Source organism: Gymnoscopelus braueri, assembly GCF_963280865.1.
Source record: "Gymnoscopelus braueri genome assembly, chromosome: 6".
Classification (NCBI taxonomy): domain Eukaryota; kingdom Metazoa; phylum Chordata; class Actinopteri; order Myctophiformes; family Myctophidae; genus Gymnoscopelus; species Gymnoscopelus braueri.
The window spans coordinates 41,886,641-41,904,073 of NC_137607.1; the positions used below are offsets into that span (position 1 = coordinate 41,886,641).

The 17,433-nt window shown below is 41.0% G+C and overlaps 1 protein-coding gene across 1 annotated transcript; it reads right to left on the reverse strand.

Moving 5' to 3' along the window:
* Positions 1–3,454: 3,454 nt before the first annotated feature.
* ddx49 (DEAD (Asp-Glu-Ala-Asp) box polypeptide 49) lies at positions 3,455–15,522 on the reverse strand. Its single transcript, XM_080431127.1, has 13 exons — positions 15,266–15,522; positions 13,862–13,985; positions 13,255–13,340; positions 12,643–12,764; positions 11,778–11,965; positions 11,188–11,328; positions 10,620–10,695; positions 9,762–9,838; positions 9,142–9,239; positions 8,888–8,962; positions 8,357–8,445; positions 7,437–7,508; positions 3,455–5,165 (listed from the first exon to the last, which is right to left on the reverse strand). The coding sequence occupies exons 1-13, from the start codon at positions 15,378–15,380 to the stop codon at positions 4,941–4,943; spliced, it is 1,488 nt and encodes a 495-aa protein (XP_080287253.1). The 5' UTR covers positions 15,381–15,522; the 3' UTR covers positions 3,455–4,940.
* Between the last annotated feature and the right edge of the window lie 1,911 nt (positions 15,523–17,433).

The following is a 17,433-nucleotide window of genomic DNA, read 5'->3' on the forward strand; positions in this document are numbered from 1 at the left end:
ACAAAATAAACCTTTTTCTTTTTTAATATTTTAGAAGGGGCTGATGCTTTGGCCCCGTGTTTTTTGGGCAGAGGATTATGAGAATTATAATTTTTTGCTTCTTATGTATGCTTAGATTTGGCGATGGCTTTAAAAGGACGGCTTTGCTTAAAGGGGAATTCTCTTGTGAATGTTGGGAACTTTAACCGTGACGTCGTACAAAATCCCTGTTTTTAAAATGACTGGAAGCAAGGAGGAGGGAGGGGGATAGAAACTTGGTGTCATTAGCGAGATGTTGGTGCATTGATTATCCACAAGTGTCCCTATTTTGGGTTGAACATTCGGCAAAAATAGCCAACCTGCAAGGTCATAACGCGTTGCGACGCGTTGTGGGGTTGTAGACTGGCTATTTTTTGCAAAGATACTTTGGTCTATAGGGGGGGAAATGTAGGGGAATTAGTATAGACCCCTGAGGAGTTAAATAAGTGTATAGGGTTTAAGTGTTTAAACCAGTAAGGAGAGGAAAAGGAAGGTGGCTTAGGTTGAGAGATTCAGAACGCAGCATAGCCCAAATGTTCCAGGACACATTAGTTTTTCCGAAGATGGCTGGGAAAAAACGAGGGAGTGCTTGTGTTGCTTCACATGATAAACTATTCTGTCCACCAACAGCTTGCCAACTCAGGCGGCGCGTGCGGGTTATCGGCTGCTCGCTGCGGGCACTCGCCAGCCTCGGGCGCCGTGCTGTCGGCGTGCCTGCCTTGTTAAGTGATGTATGGGACAAAAAAAAACAAGCGCTCCTCTTACTCAAATCCTCCTGGGGGAAAAACGAGAGCTTCCAGGACAAGTAGATCCACCCCAGCTACTTGCTGGTAAATAGGGTTGAGTCTAGTTGACTGGTCTACCTACCAGGACCTTCAACACAACACCCTGTTGAAAATCTAGTTGGATTAATGGATTTGGACAGGTTAACGTTTCTGGTGGCTTTTGGGAGGCCCAAGCATTTTTTAACCAGAAAAAGTTGTGTGTGTCCGGCCCCTAAATGCAACCAACCTCTGAATGAAGAGGATATTTTCCAGTCTGTTTACTAACCACATGAACGCTAACGTCCTGTAGTCTGGGTGGTGGCCAACATTCGGCTGACATATTTAGTGTAGAGAGGGGGGGGGGGGGGGTGTAGGGAGGGAGCCTAGTATAGATCCCTGGGGGACTCCGGTCAAGTATACATATTGGGTTTAAGTGGTTAATACAGACAAATCATGTACTTTTAAAATAGTTCCTAACAAATGCTTATTACTGCACCCTACACTAGCTGTTAACCCCTAGCATCCCTATTCTAGGGTGGTGGGGACATTTGCGACGCGCCACGTGAAAACTTGTAACGCATTGCAAGCTTGTAGATCGGCTATTTTCGGGCAAAACGTAGGTGGTTTAGTATAGAGCCCTGGGGGACTCCGCTCAACTAAGTATATCCTCTCTGTCGGGTGGAAACCTCATGTCCAAAACTGTTACTTTTCAGGATTCAAATTCAAAAGCAGCAGATCCACAAGCTCAAAACGCATCTTCGTTCTGAGCGTTTCAAGCTTGTGGATCTGCTGCTTTTGATGCTTATGTGTTACGCTGTAGTATGATTAAGTAGGGCATTTATTTACGATAAAACACACAAACTTAAAATATGGAGATGAGAGGTTTCTGCCCGACAGCAACGACAGAGAGTTTTTAAGACGGAACTTAGTGAGGGATCCCAGTTGAAAATGGAACAGCGAAAAAAAGGTTACGTGAACCAGTGCCTCTAAAACAATCTTCAGACCAAACATGAATGTAGGTGAACCCAACATAATACTGTACCAGCACATCACAGGGCTCCCAAATCATTACCAAAACATTGATCATGTCATATTTTAGTACGTTTTTTTTTAAATGTAAGATAGGTATAATATGACAGTTGTCAGAATTAGCCAGTATGTATTGTGAGATGTGAGGACTGATCAAAGCGAGGCGAGCCACCTTCCTTCTCTTGGGCTAGACTGGCAGAAAAATATGTATTTGTTATTGTATGGACTTTTATTTGTTATTCAAGCTTTTTTTGGACTCATTTTTGATCACCCTTCAGATTTCTGTAGAACCCTATCCCAGAAGTTGTTGTGACCCAGGTTATTTATACGAACCCCTGAATTGCTACCACCATTTATATATATATAATTTTGCTTTGATGCGCGAGGTTTTCCTTTGCTATTTTTGTGTGCCATGTTTTCAGGTTAGTCACATGATGTACTTTTACTTTAAGTCCTTTTGTGTAGCGGTTGGTTTGACATCAGGTCCAGGGACCCCCAGGTGGTCCAAAAATTGACCCTTTTGGGTCTGTAACTCTTGAGTGTAAAAATGGAACTGCAAAGTATTGTAGTGTGTAGATTGCGGGCTCCTGTATTGTTTGTCACTGCCTCTGAAACCTTTTCATGTTAAGACTCCAAATTGATGTTTTTGGCCGCGGACCCCGCATTTGAAAAGGTTTTGCTAGAGACCACCCAGAAAAAAAAGATCATGTAAAAAAAATAGCAGATGTACAAGCTCACAGTGAGCTCACATCTAGTAGCTGTGAGCTTGTATATCTGCTATGTTTTAATAGCCAACGTATTAATTGAATAACTGGTTAAAATGATTGTGATGATATATTAACACATTTTGCTGCTGTGGACCCCCTGGAACCCCCCAAAGGCCCCTGGGGGTCCTCAGACCCCACTTTGAGAACCTCTGCATTAGGTCACAGACCCCCATTCAATACCATGTGTTTGTATCTCTGGGACCCCAATCTACACTGTAAGAACATCCTCTACACTGTAAGAACATCCTCAGTGTTCACTTAACTCTGAGAGTGAACAAGTGGACCTGTAAAGGTCCATTTGTGCACACTCTCAAGAGTTGAAGAGTTCAAGACCATTTGGACCCCCGGTGGGTTCCCTGACCCCAACGGTGAGAGCCAGTGACATACGCAAAGGTCAAGTCGACCCCTAAAAAGAATGTATGTTTTTATTTCCATTTCCTCCTAGTTTAAAAGAATTGTCCATCTGTGTAGTTCATTTCCTGCTTTATATTTTTTACCACAAAGAACAAGATGACAATCACGCTGTCCAGTAGATCTTGACACGTTTTGAAATCGACATGCTTAATAAATAGAAACATTTAGCCTGTTTGATCATTGAGAGTTCTTTGTTATATTGTTTACTTCACCTGTGCAATCATCTTTCACCACATTCTCTTTCACTCTTTCACTTTCAACCTGGCATCCATATTGTTTTGGACATCTTTGAAACAATTATCCTAAGTTGTTTGTTCCCGTTTCAATAATTATCCCAAATTGTCAAAGTAATATTTTTAAAGTTTCAAAAAATCTTTCAAACTTGTCGGTCGGCTTTTACATTTTCTGATTTTTTTAAATCACTCACGTGTCTCGATGCATTGAGTTTGTAAAAAAGATATTTCTGAAATATGGCGTAAGTATACTGCCCTAAAAGCCAAAGTGCAGTAACTACACAAAGAATCAAACCGGGGAAAAAAGGCTTTAGCTTAATGTCTTTTCAACTGGTCAGCCAAATGGGTTATTGATATACAAGTGATATTAGCACTTATTATATCGTCTGTCGGGTGGAAACCTCATATGACCAAAACTTTAGGATTCAAATAAAAAAGTAGCAGATCTACCAGTTCAAAAGGCGTTGTGAGCTTGTGGATCTGCTACTTTTGTGTGAATCTGTAGTATTAATCAAGTAGGGCGTTAATTTACGGAAAAAAACAAGTTAAAATGTTTCTGACCAACAGCAACGATTATGTTCATGAGGCAATTGTTATCCCCCAAATCATGAAGGCTGATTTGACCTTTGAATCACGTAGTGGCTGCACTTGTGGCTTTGTTGGGAAGTATAGATGTGACATTTGTGTCACGTCCACTGAACAAAAAACGGCATCACATTCGTGACGTGCAGTTAACTGACAACCAGTGATGAATTACTTATATCGGACAACTCCACAAACGAGACATAATGGTTTGATATCAGTTCATATTTGAATGATGCTCAGTCTTATTTGCAGTGAAGATCTATCGTAGCTTTCACAATATTGTTGTTCCGTTGTTAAAATGTGTCAATAAAAGGTTGCTTATGTCAAACAGAGCGAATTATTCTGGTGGAAAAACAATACACATTTGTCTTTTTTTTTAATGCAAATTTCAAAAATTACAATATTCCACGATTAATAAAGGCTATCAAATTATATACAGAGTTGAATCCAGTCCGGTGTCATTTATGCCTCTCTTCCCACTATGAAGGGTTAAAACCCAGAACCTGTTCTGTGATTGAACGTTTCCATTAGAACCAGATGAAAAAGGTAGGACATGAGCATCCCCAAAAATAATCAAGTGAAGGAAAAAAGCAATGTCCGCACACGATAAACTGCCCTCCCGTCTTTTATTTTAACCAAAAGTGAACTTTTGGCTAAAATAAAAGACGGGAGGGCAGTTTATCGAGTGCTGACATTGTTTTTTCTCTCCATTAGAACCAGAAAGGTGAGTCATATGAAAACCTCCTGATATGACCAGGACCTAAATGAGGTTCTGAGAACCTTATCTGAAACCCAGCTGTAGCGTAATGGAAATGAATGATCCAGAACCTGTGAAATATCGTCGCTGTCGGGCGGAAACCTCTTATGTCCATATTCTAACTTTGGTGGGGTTTTTTTGTAAATGAATGCCCAACTTGATCATACAGTGTCACTCAAAAGTAGCAGATCCACAAGGTCGCGACGCGTTTTGAGCTTGTGGATCTGCTACTTTTGAGTTTGAATCCTGAAAGGTAACAGTTTTGGACGTATGAGGTTTCCACCCGAGAGACGATATGTTACACGGCTCGCATAGTTCCTGTATTGGAAAAGGGCCATTAGATGTGTTCTGCAGAGGTTTCTGGTTTGTTTTGTCAGGCTGTTTCTGTTGAGGTTGTTGGTTCTACTTTTTTGGGGGGGGCAGTTTTTTTCTTGTTGGATTTGTCATGTTTTTTATCCCTGTTGGTCTTGTCAGAGTGTTTCCCATGCTGCTGCTGCTGTTGTCTCTTCATGTCCTCCTGGATCTTCTGCTTGAACCGTTTCTTGTGTCTCTTGATCTTGTCCATCTCTGCTTTCCTCTTTGCCTCCAGGTCAGGATCCTGGAAGGAGAGCAGATATCAGAGATCATTATTACAACTCAACATCACTGTCCCTGCACTGTACACGTAGCAGAACAAAGATTAATCACTTAAAGCAGCATTATGTAACTTTTTAACAACTATATAGCATGTCACACAAAATTATAAAGTTACATGTTTAAGCAATAACGATCATCCTTCCATACATTTATAGACTCAGGGGAGTCCCAGAGACTATGGCTGCAGTTACATGGACAGTTTTATTCGGAATGAATGAATGGATGAATTCATTCAGAATAGAAATGCTCATGTAAACACCTCAATTGGAATAGAATATTCTATTCCAGTCTGACCCGAATGCATTTTCATTCAGGTTAGGAGGGGTGGTATATACCAATCGGAATTGACCATATAAACACTTCATTCCGAACGCTCCTGTCTGTCTGGAATACATGCATTCCTTTGCGCATGTCCCTGCTTAGTAGTACTGTCAGAATTATCCAAAAATGACCTATCCAATCTCTAATTCGGCCACTGCTGGTGCTGAGAAGCGCTCGCTCCTGCGGGATAAAATGAATGATTCTATTCTTTAGCGTAATTTAATAAGCCTGTAATGGTTAAGTCCAGACTTGTCCAGGAGAATGGACGCTCCGAGGATTTCTGGCCTAGGCTACATTTATATGGATCTTTTTCTAAATGGATATTTTAGTCCTCCGTTTTTAAAAAGAATCCCTGATTCCCTGGCCACATGACAAAGATAAAAAAAAATCCCTGTCCACACAAACGCAGAAACGCATTGATCAGCAGCTGATCAATGGGTTCAGCAGCTGATCGCAAAAGTACAAAGGTATTGGGCCTTAACATGTGATTAAAAAGGTATATGTATTTGGCCCCTCATATATAAAATAAATGTAAAATCTTATTTAAAATTGAAACTTGCAGCTAGCTGATCATCAGCATATACCTTTTTAATCACATGATAAGGCCCAATACTGCAATATAGCTGCATTATTTTAATGGCATACGTGAACAAAAATAAACGAAAACAACATTATTAGGGCGCAGCTACAACGCAAACAGCTGAGTTTTACTTCATCAATTCATTCCATGGGCAGCCGGAACGGTCGTCCCAAAACAACCCGCCCCACGCACCTTTTGAGCGGGCCATACGCGGCCGCTCCATGGTTGCTGGATTTTGACCCGGGGCGATTGTGTTTTAGGACGACAGACCCCGCATTCAACCCGTGTGCGCTACTCGGCGCAGAAAGAGGGGTTTCGTTACAGTGAATGAGTTACAGCATGTTTCAAAGCCTTTTCATAATAATACAAGAAAAACGTGACATTCGGCATAATGAGTAGCCTATACTTTCTACTTTAAGTATATTTTGATGCCAAAAACTTTTGTACTTTTGCCATAAATGAGCATGCCTTGTTTCATAGACTGTAAGTGTTGCTCTCTCTACATGTATTATTATAATGACCATGAGCGGTCCGGTGTTTATGTATTATTATTTATTATTATAATGACCATGTGCGAATGCGCGATGACGTCATCGTACCTACATACCGTGTCTGGTACCAATACAAAAAAGAAACTGGTCTGAACTTGTAGATCTGCTACTTTCGCATTAAAATGGCGATAACAAAGGAATGCAGGCTTGCACCACATTACAACGCTGCCTGGCCAGGAGTCGGTGCGTTGCTTCCCGGCCTGCCTACGACTGCCGCGGAGGCACAAGGGGGCTATTGCCCCATGCCCACCAGGGGAAGCTCCGTCCTGGTAGTGGAGCTGGGTGGCCCCTGGACTGGTCCATGCCCACCACTTTGCGCATGTCAAAAGTTATATTCCGAATGAATGCTTTGGGTCATGTAAACGAGGAATACTTTTATTCAGGTCCCATCTAAACAGGTGAGTGGAACAGATTCCTCTATTTGGAATGAGTTCATTCTGAATGAATACATGATGTCCATGTAACTGCAGCCAATGAGTTTCATCCTGGGATTTACCAAGGCAGAACTGCCAGTCGAAACGAAGACTGGCCAATCACAGCACATCCTCGCCGGACGTGCTTGCAGAGACTCTTGGGTAATGAAGTCAAAGACGTTGGCTGCCGTGTTATTTGTGGCCACTGATACCCCCTAACTACACAGTGCTGCTTTGAAGAGGTATTTAACTTTAAAAAACTGTTTGGGTCATTTTAAAGCCTACTCATGCTTTTGTGTGCACCCCAGACAGTTTTAAAGTTGCTTGATTAAATATTTTTTTGATATTCATTACATAATCAGTTTTACCTTCCCCTCCATGATCATCTGTTTCCTCTTGTTAGTCTCCTTCTTCTCATCAAAGTCTGTTGACTCCAGTTTCTGTCAAACAATTCACACAGTGAAACACAGAAAAACATTACTATAAGATCATAAATGAACACCTAACTATCGGTATAGGAATACAAACTACTTTTGCTGCTTTGTGCGATGCAGAGCAGATTTGACAGTCAAATCCACACAGGCTCTTAATGACATTTCACCATGACTCAGCCATTTAGATAACATATCTATCTTGTATCAACCAGGTATGTTTGCGCATGAGGGATTTGTCTTGATTGACACTGAATAACAAATGGCTTGTAGAGCTGCTATGTTTGGTGAGTGAGGCCGACACCAGTATAAATGAAGTATTACGTGGTGACTGGAACTTCTATCAATCTATGATACGTATGAACTGTAAAAGTGCGAACAGAAAGGCAGAATAACGTATGAACTAGAGGTGTCATGATATCGTCTCGCGATGTTAAAACATAACGATATACAGTATATCGTCGTGACGTCATACTATATCCCCATATTTTTTTTAATAAAAATAGATTTTGCTGGTAAAAGTTACTGTGATATGCAATGTGAGCTTTCCATATTCAAGGGCTTTTGGAGAGAAATGAGACAGACTCCAGTCACTTTCAGTTTAGAGCACTGCAAAGGTTAAGCTTGAATTTCCTATTTATTTTTGTGTGTAAAGCACTTTGTAACTTCGTTTTTTAATGTGCTTTTTGGATGATGGCCAATGTTGATAATTGGGGGGGAAAAATATGAAACAATTATAATAATTCGTATTATATCTATCGTGAGCCCAATATCGTATCATGAAATGAGTGTATCGTGACACCCCTAGTATGAACTGTAAAGGTGTGTGTGGACAGAAAGACAGAAGCTTTGCGTACGATCTCACAGCGTCTCCTGGTGACGTTGACCTGGGTCAGGATGCTGAGTACTTCCTTCTCTTCCACAGGAAACTCCTTCAGCTTGGTCTCTGCACAAAAGAGAGCATATCGTCTGTCGGGTGGAAACCTCATATGTCCAAAACCGTTACTTTTCAGGATTCAAATTCATAAGTAGCAAGCTGCAGATCTGCTACTTTCAATGCTTTTGTGTGACGCTGTAGTAGTATGATCAAGTAGGGCGTTAATTAAAGTTTACTGTTCGACCTGATGGCAGACACTTTTGGACAGTGCACTTGCTTCCCTACATAAATGGTGTGAAATTATTTATCCTGCCTTATGACTATATGCACTTTAACTAAAACTCAGTCATCAGTGACCCATGGAAATGTTTTTAATATTGTGTGTCCTTTCTGAGAGCACCGACCTCTGTTGGGGAATGGCTTGAGCACAAGAGACCCTGTCAACACTGGCCATTCTACATGTATTCATTGTTTCATCTAAGTTATGTATATGGATGTAGATTAGACTTACGGGTCTGCTCCTCGATGGACTGGACCAGGTGGATGTCATACTGAGTCACCAAGGTGATGGAGACTCCATTCCTTCCTAATCAAACAAGCACAGCAGATGCTAAGATTTGTGATATCCTTACAGTCTTTACGGCAGTGTTAAAGTACATCATACATCTCAACATCACACCCAGCACCATTATAAGCAGTAGGATTCTAATGGGCTCTTGCTAGGATCAAACAAAGGACTGTGTGTGTGTGTGTGTGTGACGTTACCAGCTCGGGCCGTTCGCCCCACTCTGTGGATGTAGGTCTTGGGCAGTCCTGGGGTGTTGTGGTTGATGACCACCTGGACGGTAGGGATGTCCAGACCCCTGGGGATGTGAACACACAAACCAGTCAGAGACCACCTTTAACCACTAAAGGTAGCTCTCCACCAAACAGACTACTACAGATTACTACAGACTGGCAGTCGAATGAAGTCGGGAGATCAGTCGGTTGGAAGGTGTGAAAAAAGTTGCTGAATGCATCTGAGAGCCGACACCGACAGACGGCTATTATGGTGCTAAAAATAGCCTATGGCTTTAGCTTGATGTCTTTTTCAACAAAAAACCCGCTGCTATTCGACGGTTGAAAGACCATTCAACAGCAGATTTTTGGCAACAGACGCTTTCCAACATTTACCGACATCGTTGCGGTAGAGAGCTACGAAACCATGAGCTGATTTTATACTTTGTTTTTCAGTTCAGGTTAAAAACTACAGCAGACTAGTAAGCAACATAGCACCAAAGCCACGGTTAATCTCATCTCCGTCGCACGACAGTGTAGCTTGCAGACAAGGAACAGATCTCGTCTGCAAAACCTGCATGTAATTCTTTGTAGAAGACCATGGTTACCTCGACGCCACGTCCGTGGCGACCAGGATCTTGTAGACGCTGGACTTGAACATGGCCAGGTTGGCGAACCGTTGTTTCTGTGAAGAAAAGTCAAAGAATGAGGCAAGCTGTGATTTACTGTGCAGACCCCTTCACCTGACTTAATCCTCTTTAGTGCAGATGATTGCTTTGTGAAGCCGCACACATTTCAATCACACTCTTTTCAGAAAGCAAATGGGATTTTTCTATTTTTTTCTTCATTCCTGAGAGAAAGAGAGAGTTCTTATCAGAGGGTTATTATATTTCCATTGCTCTTATCCTGAACCACTCAAAAGATTGAGTGGAGGAGGATCAAGGTTCAGTGCGTCGCTCAAGGACATGGGGACCTTTCATAATGACATTTCAGTGATAAATGTCTCTATAAATGAAGCACAGCTTGAGGATGGTGTTACTGTCATCTAGGACTGCCACTATCAATTACCTTTTTGATTAATCGAATAATCGAGAAGTATCTTTGTTTTGGGGAGACTTTTTTAAATGTTATTTTTTTATCCACACACAAAAATGTGTCTGATTAACCCGTTGCAGCTCTATTGGACTGGACGGTCCAATTAGGCAACTGTATTAAGACATGTACAGTACAAACATCATAGGATTTTTCAAATTAACATTCACTAGTACTTGAGCCGAGCCTAGAAATAGTCACTAATAATCTTGGACACACAAAAGAAATGTAATAATGAACTGCCCTCTTCCACAAAGCTGAGGTGATGAGTTAACTGAAACGTTTAGTTTCTCCAGAAAGAAGCCCTTGAACAAAGGATGGAAGACAGTCAAATGGATTAGTTTGATGAAGTGTTTCATCCCCACATCAGTCACCTGTTTCATCATGGAGTGTAAGGAGATGGTAGGGAAGTTGAATTCACGCAGCATCATTGTGAGGATCTGACAATTTCTGGAAGAATAAATAAAAAAAACATTCTTTATTTGCATTTGACGGGACAGTAGAAGCAAACAAACACGCATAAATATCGTAGCACATTGGTTCTTAAAATGGGGTCCGGGGACCCCCGGGGGTCCTTGAGGGGATTCCAGGGGGTCCCCAGCTAAATTTGTTAACACAGCATCACAATCATCTTAACCCCTTTATCCACATTTTATACGTTGGCTATTCAAAGATAGCAGATATACAAGCTCACAGTGCTGCGAGCTTGTAGATCTGCTATTTTTGAACATTTATCTAAAGAACCTTGAAAGTGTTTGAAAATCTTTGAATAATTTAGATTTTTTTTTTACATAAATCTTCTCTTCTGGGGGTCCTTGGCACAAAACACTTTCAGGTGGGGGTCCGCGGCCAAAAACATGATCACTTTGGGGGTCCTTGACATGAAGGAGTTTGAGAACCACTGTCATAGCAAACAGAACTGTGAAGCGACCGCTGTCTTACTTGCAGGTGTTGGTGAAGATGAGGATGGACCAGTCGTAGTGCTGGTCAGTGAAGCTCTGGATGAGGTGGACCAGGTAGGCGTCCTTCACTCTCTCTGGGGTCAGCAGGTACCGCTGGTCCAGTTCCTCCACCGTACGGGTCCTGATGGAAACGCATTACAGAAATACCTTTATTTTTGTGAAGCGTCGTGAGGCATGATGACGTGACGAATCATAGATGTTCAGACCATTGGTTCTCAAAGTGGGGACCGGAGACCCCCAGTGGTACCCCCCCGTGAAAAGTAGTTAATGTAGCATCACAATCATTTTAACCACTTTATCCATTTAACGTTGGCTATCAAAAAATTGCAGATATACAAGCTCACAGCGTGTCACTTCGTGCCGCGCTGCGAGCTTGTACATCAGCTATTTTTGAAGATTTTTTAAAAAATATTGAAAATGTTTGAAAAAAAATTAATACTTTTGAATTTATTTAAACCTTCTCTTTGGGGTCCCTGGCACAAAATATTTTCAGATGGGCGGTCCGCGGTCAAATACATTTTAGGGGTCCTCGGCGCGAAAATGTTAAGAGAACTACCGGTTCAGACTCACTCAGACTTGGCCTCAAAGAAGAAGGGCTGGTTGAGGGCGACGCTCTGCAGCTCCTGCAGCGTGTCGTTGAGAGTGGCGCTGAACAGCAGCGTCTGGCGCTTCTTGGGCACAAAGCTGATGATGGTCTCCAGGTCTTTACTGAAGTCCTCACAGCCCTGCTCTAACAACCTGTCAGCCTCGTCCAGGATCTGACACACACAGTCACACACACATTTCTATACTTATTATAAAACATTTTATGACGTTAATTTTTTATATGCCATTTTACCTTTTTTAGGCCATTTTAACACTAACCCTAAAGCCTGAGTTGTACTTGGTTGTGCGCCAAAAAATAGCCATTCTACCATTCTGTAGATTGATTGACTATCTTTGGTGCGCATCACCAGCACTCTAATTCCAACCCCTAAAACTAACCTCTAAATATATGGTCTCCTTGAACCAGTTAAGCCATGCCATGCCATGCGAGAGTGCGGTCTAGCCAACACCAACTCAGGACTGAATCGCTGCCCTCCACACTCTCCTGTCTAGCATCATGGTCTTGAGCTCTACAGCGTTGTTAGCTAAGCTGTCGTACCGCAGTGCATCTACGTAGGTGGTGCGCCTTTCCTGGCTTTGCCCTGGGTTGGCTCCCATAGTGTGAGTTTGCTTGCCACTAGTTAAAGACGTGTATGAGTGCCTGACGCAGTGCCCTGCCAGCCTCATCCTTCTCTCTCTGAAGTTAAGCCCTATGTACTTTGTTGTACAAAGAAATATAGCCGATCTACAAGCTGCTGGCCCAAAATATAGGGACAGCCGGTTGAAAGTGGTTAATGAAGAAATCAAGTTGCAGATTAAGAAGAAGAAGAAACTCTAAATGTAGACAGACCAGGAACTGCAGTCTGCTCATGCTGAAGGTGTTGGAGCTGCGGATGTGATCGGCCAGTCTTCCCGGAGTCGCCACCACAACATGAGGCTTCTTTGACAGCTCCAAGGCCTGTGTGATCATGTCTGTTGGAGACACAGCGGACTTAAGACCATAGAATGGAATACAAACGTTGTCATACACAAAAACTAAAAAAATACAGTACTCACACAAAGCCCCCTTCTCAGTTCAAAAACCAACATGAGAGATATGACAACTGCTATATCGTTGCTGTCGGGCAGAAAGAAACCTCTTATCTCCATATTCTAAATTTTTGTGTTTTTTCTTAAACAATTTACGTCCTGCTTGATCATACTACAGTGTCACACAAAAGTATCAATCACGTTTTGAGTGTGTGCGTTTGTTCATGTTATACTGTACATAGCTATAATGGGCAGACGGTGTCAAAACATTGTGTTTAATCACAAAAAGAGAAAATTAAAACTTTTAACAATGTGACTACAAGCCTGTGTTTTATGGGAAAATTGGTCAAAATTTTACTTATTTGAATTTCCCATTTTGTCTGCTCCCAGTGCCAGAGTACAACCAGAATGTGCATTATGAATGAAACGTTACCCATTCCACCGACCACGATGCAGTCTCTCAGACCCAGAGGTTTCCCCAGGACTCTGAACTGTTCAGCGATCTGGTACGCCAGTTCCCTGTCAAACAAACACCACCATGTTTACAAGCAGTGGTGGAAGAAGAAGTACTCACATTTTTTACTTGTGAGCTTGTAGATCGGCTATTTTCAAATAGCCAAAGTGTATATATATATAGGGCTGAAGTGGTTAAAGTAACAGTAGTAAGACGTTGGACACTATTCTGTCTCATTATACCCAATTCTGAGAAAATAAAGAAAATTGCAATGTTTTCTGATCAAAGGATTGACCTCTGTTTGTAATAATGTGCATGGAATCTATTTGTATTTTACTTAAATTATTTTGAAAAGCATAATTATTTGGTCATGGTCTCACTTACGATGAACCATTGTTATGTTCTTGGCTTGGTCTCAAATACAGCATAATTACATATACATATCTGCTATTTTTGCATTGCCAAAATAGCAGATGGGGACCTGGAACCTCCTCAAGGACCTCAGTTTGAGAACCACCACTGTACTGTACTCTATTAATAATGCCCAGAGTACAGTACATAACCCTGTGGATGAGCAGACACCAACCTGGTAGGCGTCAGCACCAGGCAGTAGATACCGTACGGGTCTTCAGACAGTTTCTGTAGAACGGGCAGGACAAAAGCTGCCGTCTTACCACTGCCTGTCTTAGCACAGCCCAGACAGTCCCGACCTGGAGAACACAACCAGAACCATGTCACGTAAATAGAACCAGGATGAACTACTGTATGTCACTAGTAGAACTATGTCACTTCAATTCATATTAGCTTTATTGGCAAGAGAAAACATACGTTTTACATTACAAGCCAAAGCAAGTGTCAAAACATAATAATAACAATTTAAGAAAAAAATGGGTAAAGTATGTACAGTTAGAGGGGGAGGCATTGTGTTAAAAATAGCTGTCACATTGCAACGTTATATACACGTTATATATACAGGGTATAAAGCTTTTTTAAATAGCAGCAATCTTTTGCAGTCACTTTTGGGCAGCATTTTTCCCAAAACAATTTAGTATACAAAAAAGCCTCAGATTTCAAATGTGTTTAACGGTAGCAGCTCTGTTTATATGTGCAGTATGTCAGAATAAAGTCACATTGTTGCAGTACCAAATATTTTACAAAGTACAGTTAAGGCATTTAGCACAACAGACACTCTCAGATCGGAATAACAGGCATGCAAACAGCCCCGAGGTGAAAAAGGTGACAACATGTTGTTTTCTTTCGGGTCAGGTGTCACACAATTGCCCTATTTGGGTTCAAAAAGGTGACTGTAGCTGAAAAGTGACACTTTTGCATGTCAGAGTAAACATCAACTCTAGTCAACAAATAATAACAAAAGAAACTAGGGTACCATGTTACATCTGTCTGAACAACATGCTATCTAAAATATACTTAAGTGCGGTCAATGTTTTCCATCATCAAATACTTGTATGTGTTCATTTTCACACATTTACCTGTCTAGGTGTCTACACATGTTTTAAGACATTTACATTAGTCAGATAAACTTTATTTCAGACACAATAGGTCCATATGCAAACAGAGATACAAAACAGACAATAACACAGAGATAGCCTGAGAGACCAGACTGATTTCCCTCCATAAAGCCCAGCCCCAGATCAGTTAAAAACATCTAAACATTGCCTCCAGTGTTTCCTGAAGCAACATTAGAAATGCAACATTATACTGTATGCCACCTGAAGTTTTTTAGTTTTTGCATTGCTGTAACGTCAGTCAGTCAGTCAGTCAGTCAGTCAGTATGTGAATGTGCTTTACCTTGGAGGATGGGAGGCACACAGTCAGTTATTTAGTCAGTAAGTCACTGTCAGTAGTCAGTCAGTCAGTTACATATAAAAGTGCTTTACCTTGGAGGATGGGGAGGCACACCGTCAGTTATTTAGTCAGTAAGTCACTGTCAGTAGTCAGTCAGTCAGTTACAATATATAAAAGTGCTTACCTTGGAGGATGGGAGGCACACAGTTCTCCTGCACAGGAGAGGGCTTAGAGATCCCCAGTTGTTTACATTGTTGAATGAGCCAATCAGAGAGGCCCAGGGACGAGAAATCACCCATTCTGGTATCTTCTGGATCCACTAGTTATTAAATAACCTTATTCTGTTTTGTTTCATGTGATAGAGAAAACAAATAAACATAGAAAAGACGCTGCTATCTCCAGTTGTAAGAACTACACATCTTTCCTCGTGGCGATTGGCGAATGCTTCGTCGCTGTGTGATGACGTAAGGGCGGGGGGGGGGGGGGGCAGGGTTGCCAGGTTTTGTGAGATAAATAAGCAACCAGGTCTCCCATACTTGCCAAAAGAAGCAACTTGGCCACATGAGCACTAACCTCGCATCACCAGTCTTTCCACTACATGAGCACTTCAAAGTTAAACCTGCATCGCAGGCTCGCAGCCGATCTACAAGCTTGGTGAGCTTGTAGATCTGCTACTTTCAAAACTCCTGCAATAAAATGTGGAATAACACAAATGCTCCCTGTGGCACAAAACGCTTTCATGAAAATATTTGAGAACCACTGGTTTAAATAATAATTAAAACATTCGGAAGCAAGCCTAAATAAGCAACTACACTACACAAGCCCCAAAAAACGCAACCCGCAACTACCAATATTTACAAGCAACTTTACAGAAAAAGAAGCCCAGAGTAGCTTATAAGAAGCAGACATGGCAATACTGACGTCAGGGTGGGGGGTGGTATCCGAGCTTGAACCGTCTGTGATTGGTCCATTTTCCAGTCAGGGGGATTTCTGCAATGTTTTTCGCTTGTAGATCAACAATACAAGGTTTTAATATAAAGGTTTTAATATAAAGTTGAATGATTATTGACCATCTTAGTTCCACCAACCATATTTGCAAACGACAATAACAGTATGATATTTTACTATATTTTTATGGGGATGATATCCATTAATACTTTATACTTACAACATACAATATGTTGTTTGTTTGATTGATTGATTGATTGATTGATTGATTGATGTAGTTTATTTAGAAAGACATGAGAATAGTACATGACAGTACATAACAGTACATGGAAGTACAAATTCACAATACAAGGTCTACTAAACTGGAAACCCTCATTAAGCATTACGCTTGTTTAAGATGAGAACCCCATGCACACAAATCATGATGAAATATAAGAGGCAGGCAGATATACACACTACTATACAGAATGTCATACAATCAGCTTTCAGGTTACTGTTTAACAATCAGTTTTATGTGATTTTTTAATGTCCTCTAGTAAACATTTCATTTTACAATGTACATGACATGTAGGCTATGTCTGCCAAGGGGCAAAAGCAATCAAGTGTACATTTACCTCATAGACATTTATAATAATAATAATAATAATAATAATAATAATAATAGTAATAATAATAATAATAATAATAATAATAATAACAGCAACAACATCAACTGCGCAAAGTTAGAGGAAATAAGTGTTTTGTTACACTTTATGTGTTCATCCTGGGCCGAAGTTATATTGTGTTGAAACTTGTATTTCTTTTACCAAAATAAAACCAATCAATCGATCAATCAATCAATCAACATACAAACAATTGAGGTGGTTGCATTTGGTCTCCCTGCTCTTCTATTGAGACATTTAGATCCTGTGTCTAGGTTGGACACGACCTTTGACACGATCCTGTTTCTGGTTTGACCCGTATTTTGACCTGGGGTCAAAATTCTATTTCTCCCCTGAGCAAGCATATATATATATATATATATATATATATATATATATATATTTTTTTTTTTTTTCTTTTTCTTTTTCTTTTTTTCATTAAGTTACTCACACATTAGAAGGACAATATCAGTCACCAGAACCTTCTGTTGTCAGTCAATTAGTCTAACATGGTTTAAATGGATTTGAAGTTCAATGGATTTATATAGGAGGGGGGCGTGTCTGATAAAATCAAATATCTGAATATCGAATCAAGCAACTTAAAAACTGCCTGGGGTGCAAACAAACATGAACATGACCCCAGAAGTCCTTTTCTGTAATGTCATTAAAGATTGTCAGTCTTTATCACTGGCCAGAAGTGGAAAGCCCAAGCTGAGGTTGAGTGGTTTGGTAGGCTGCAACACCAAGGACTTGTTGGCAGAGT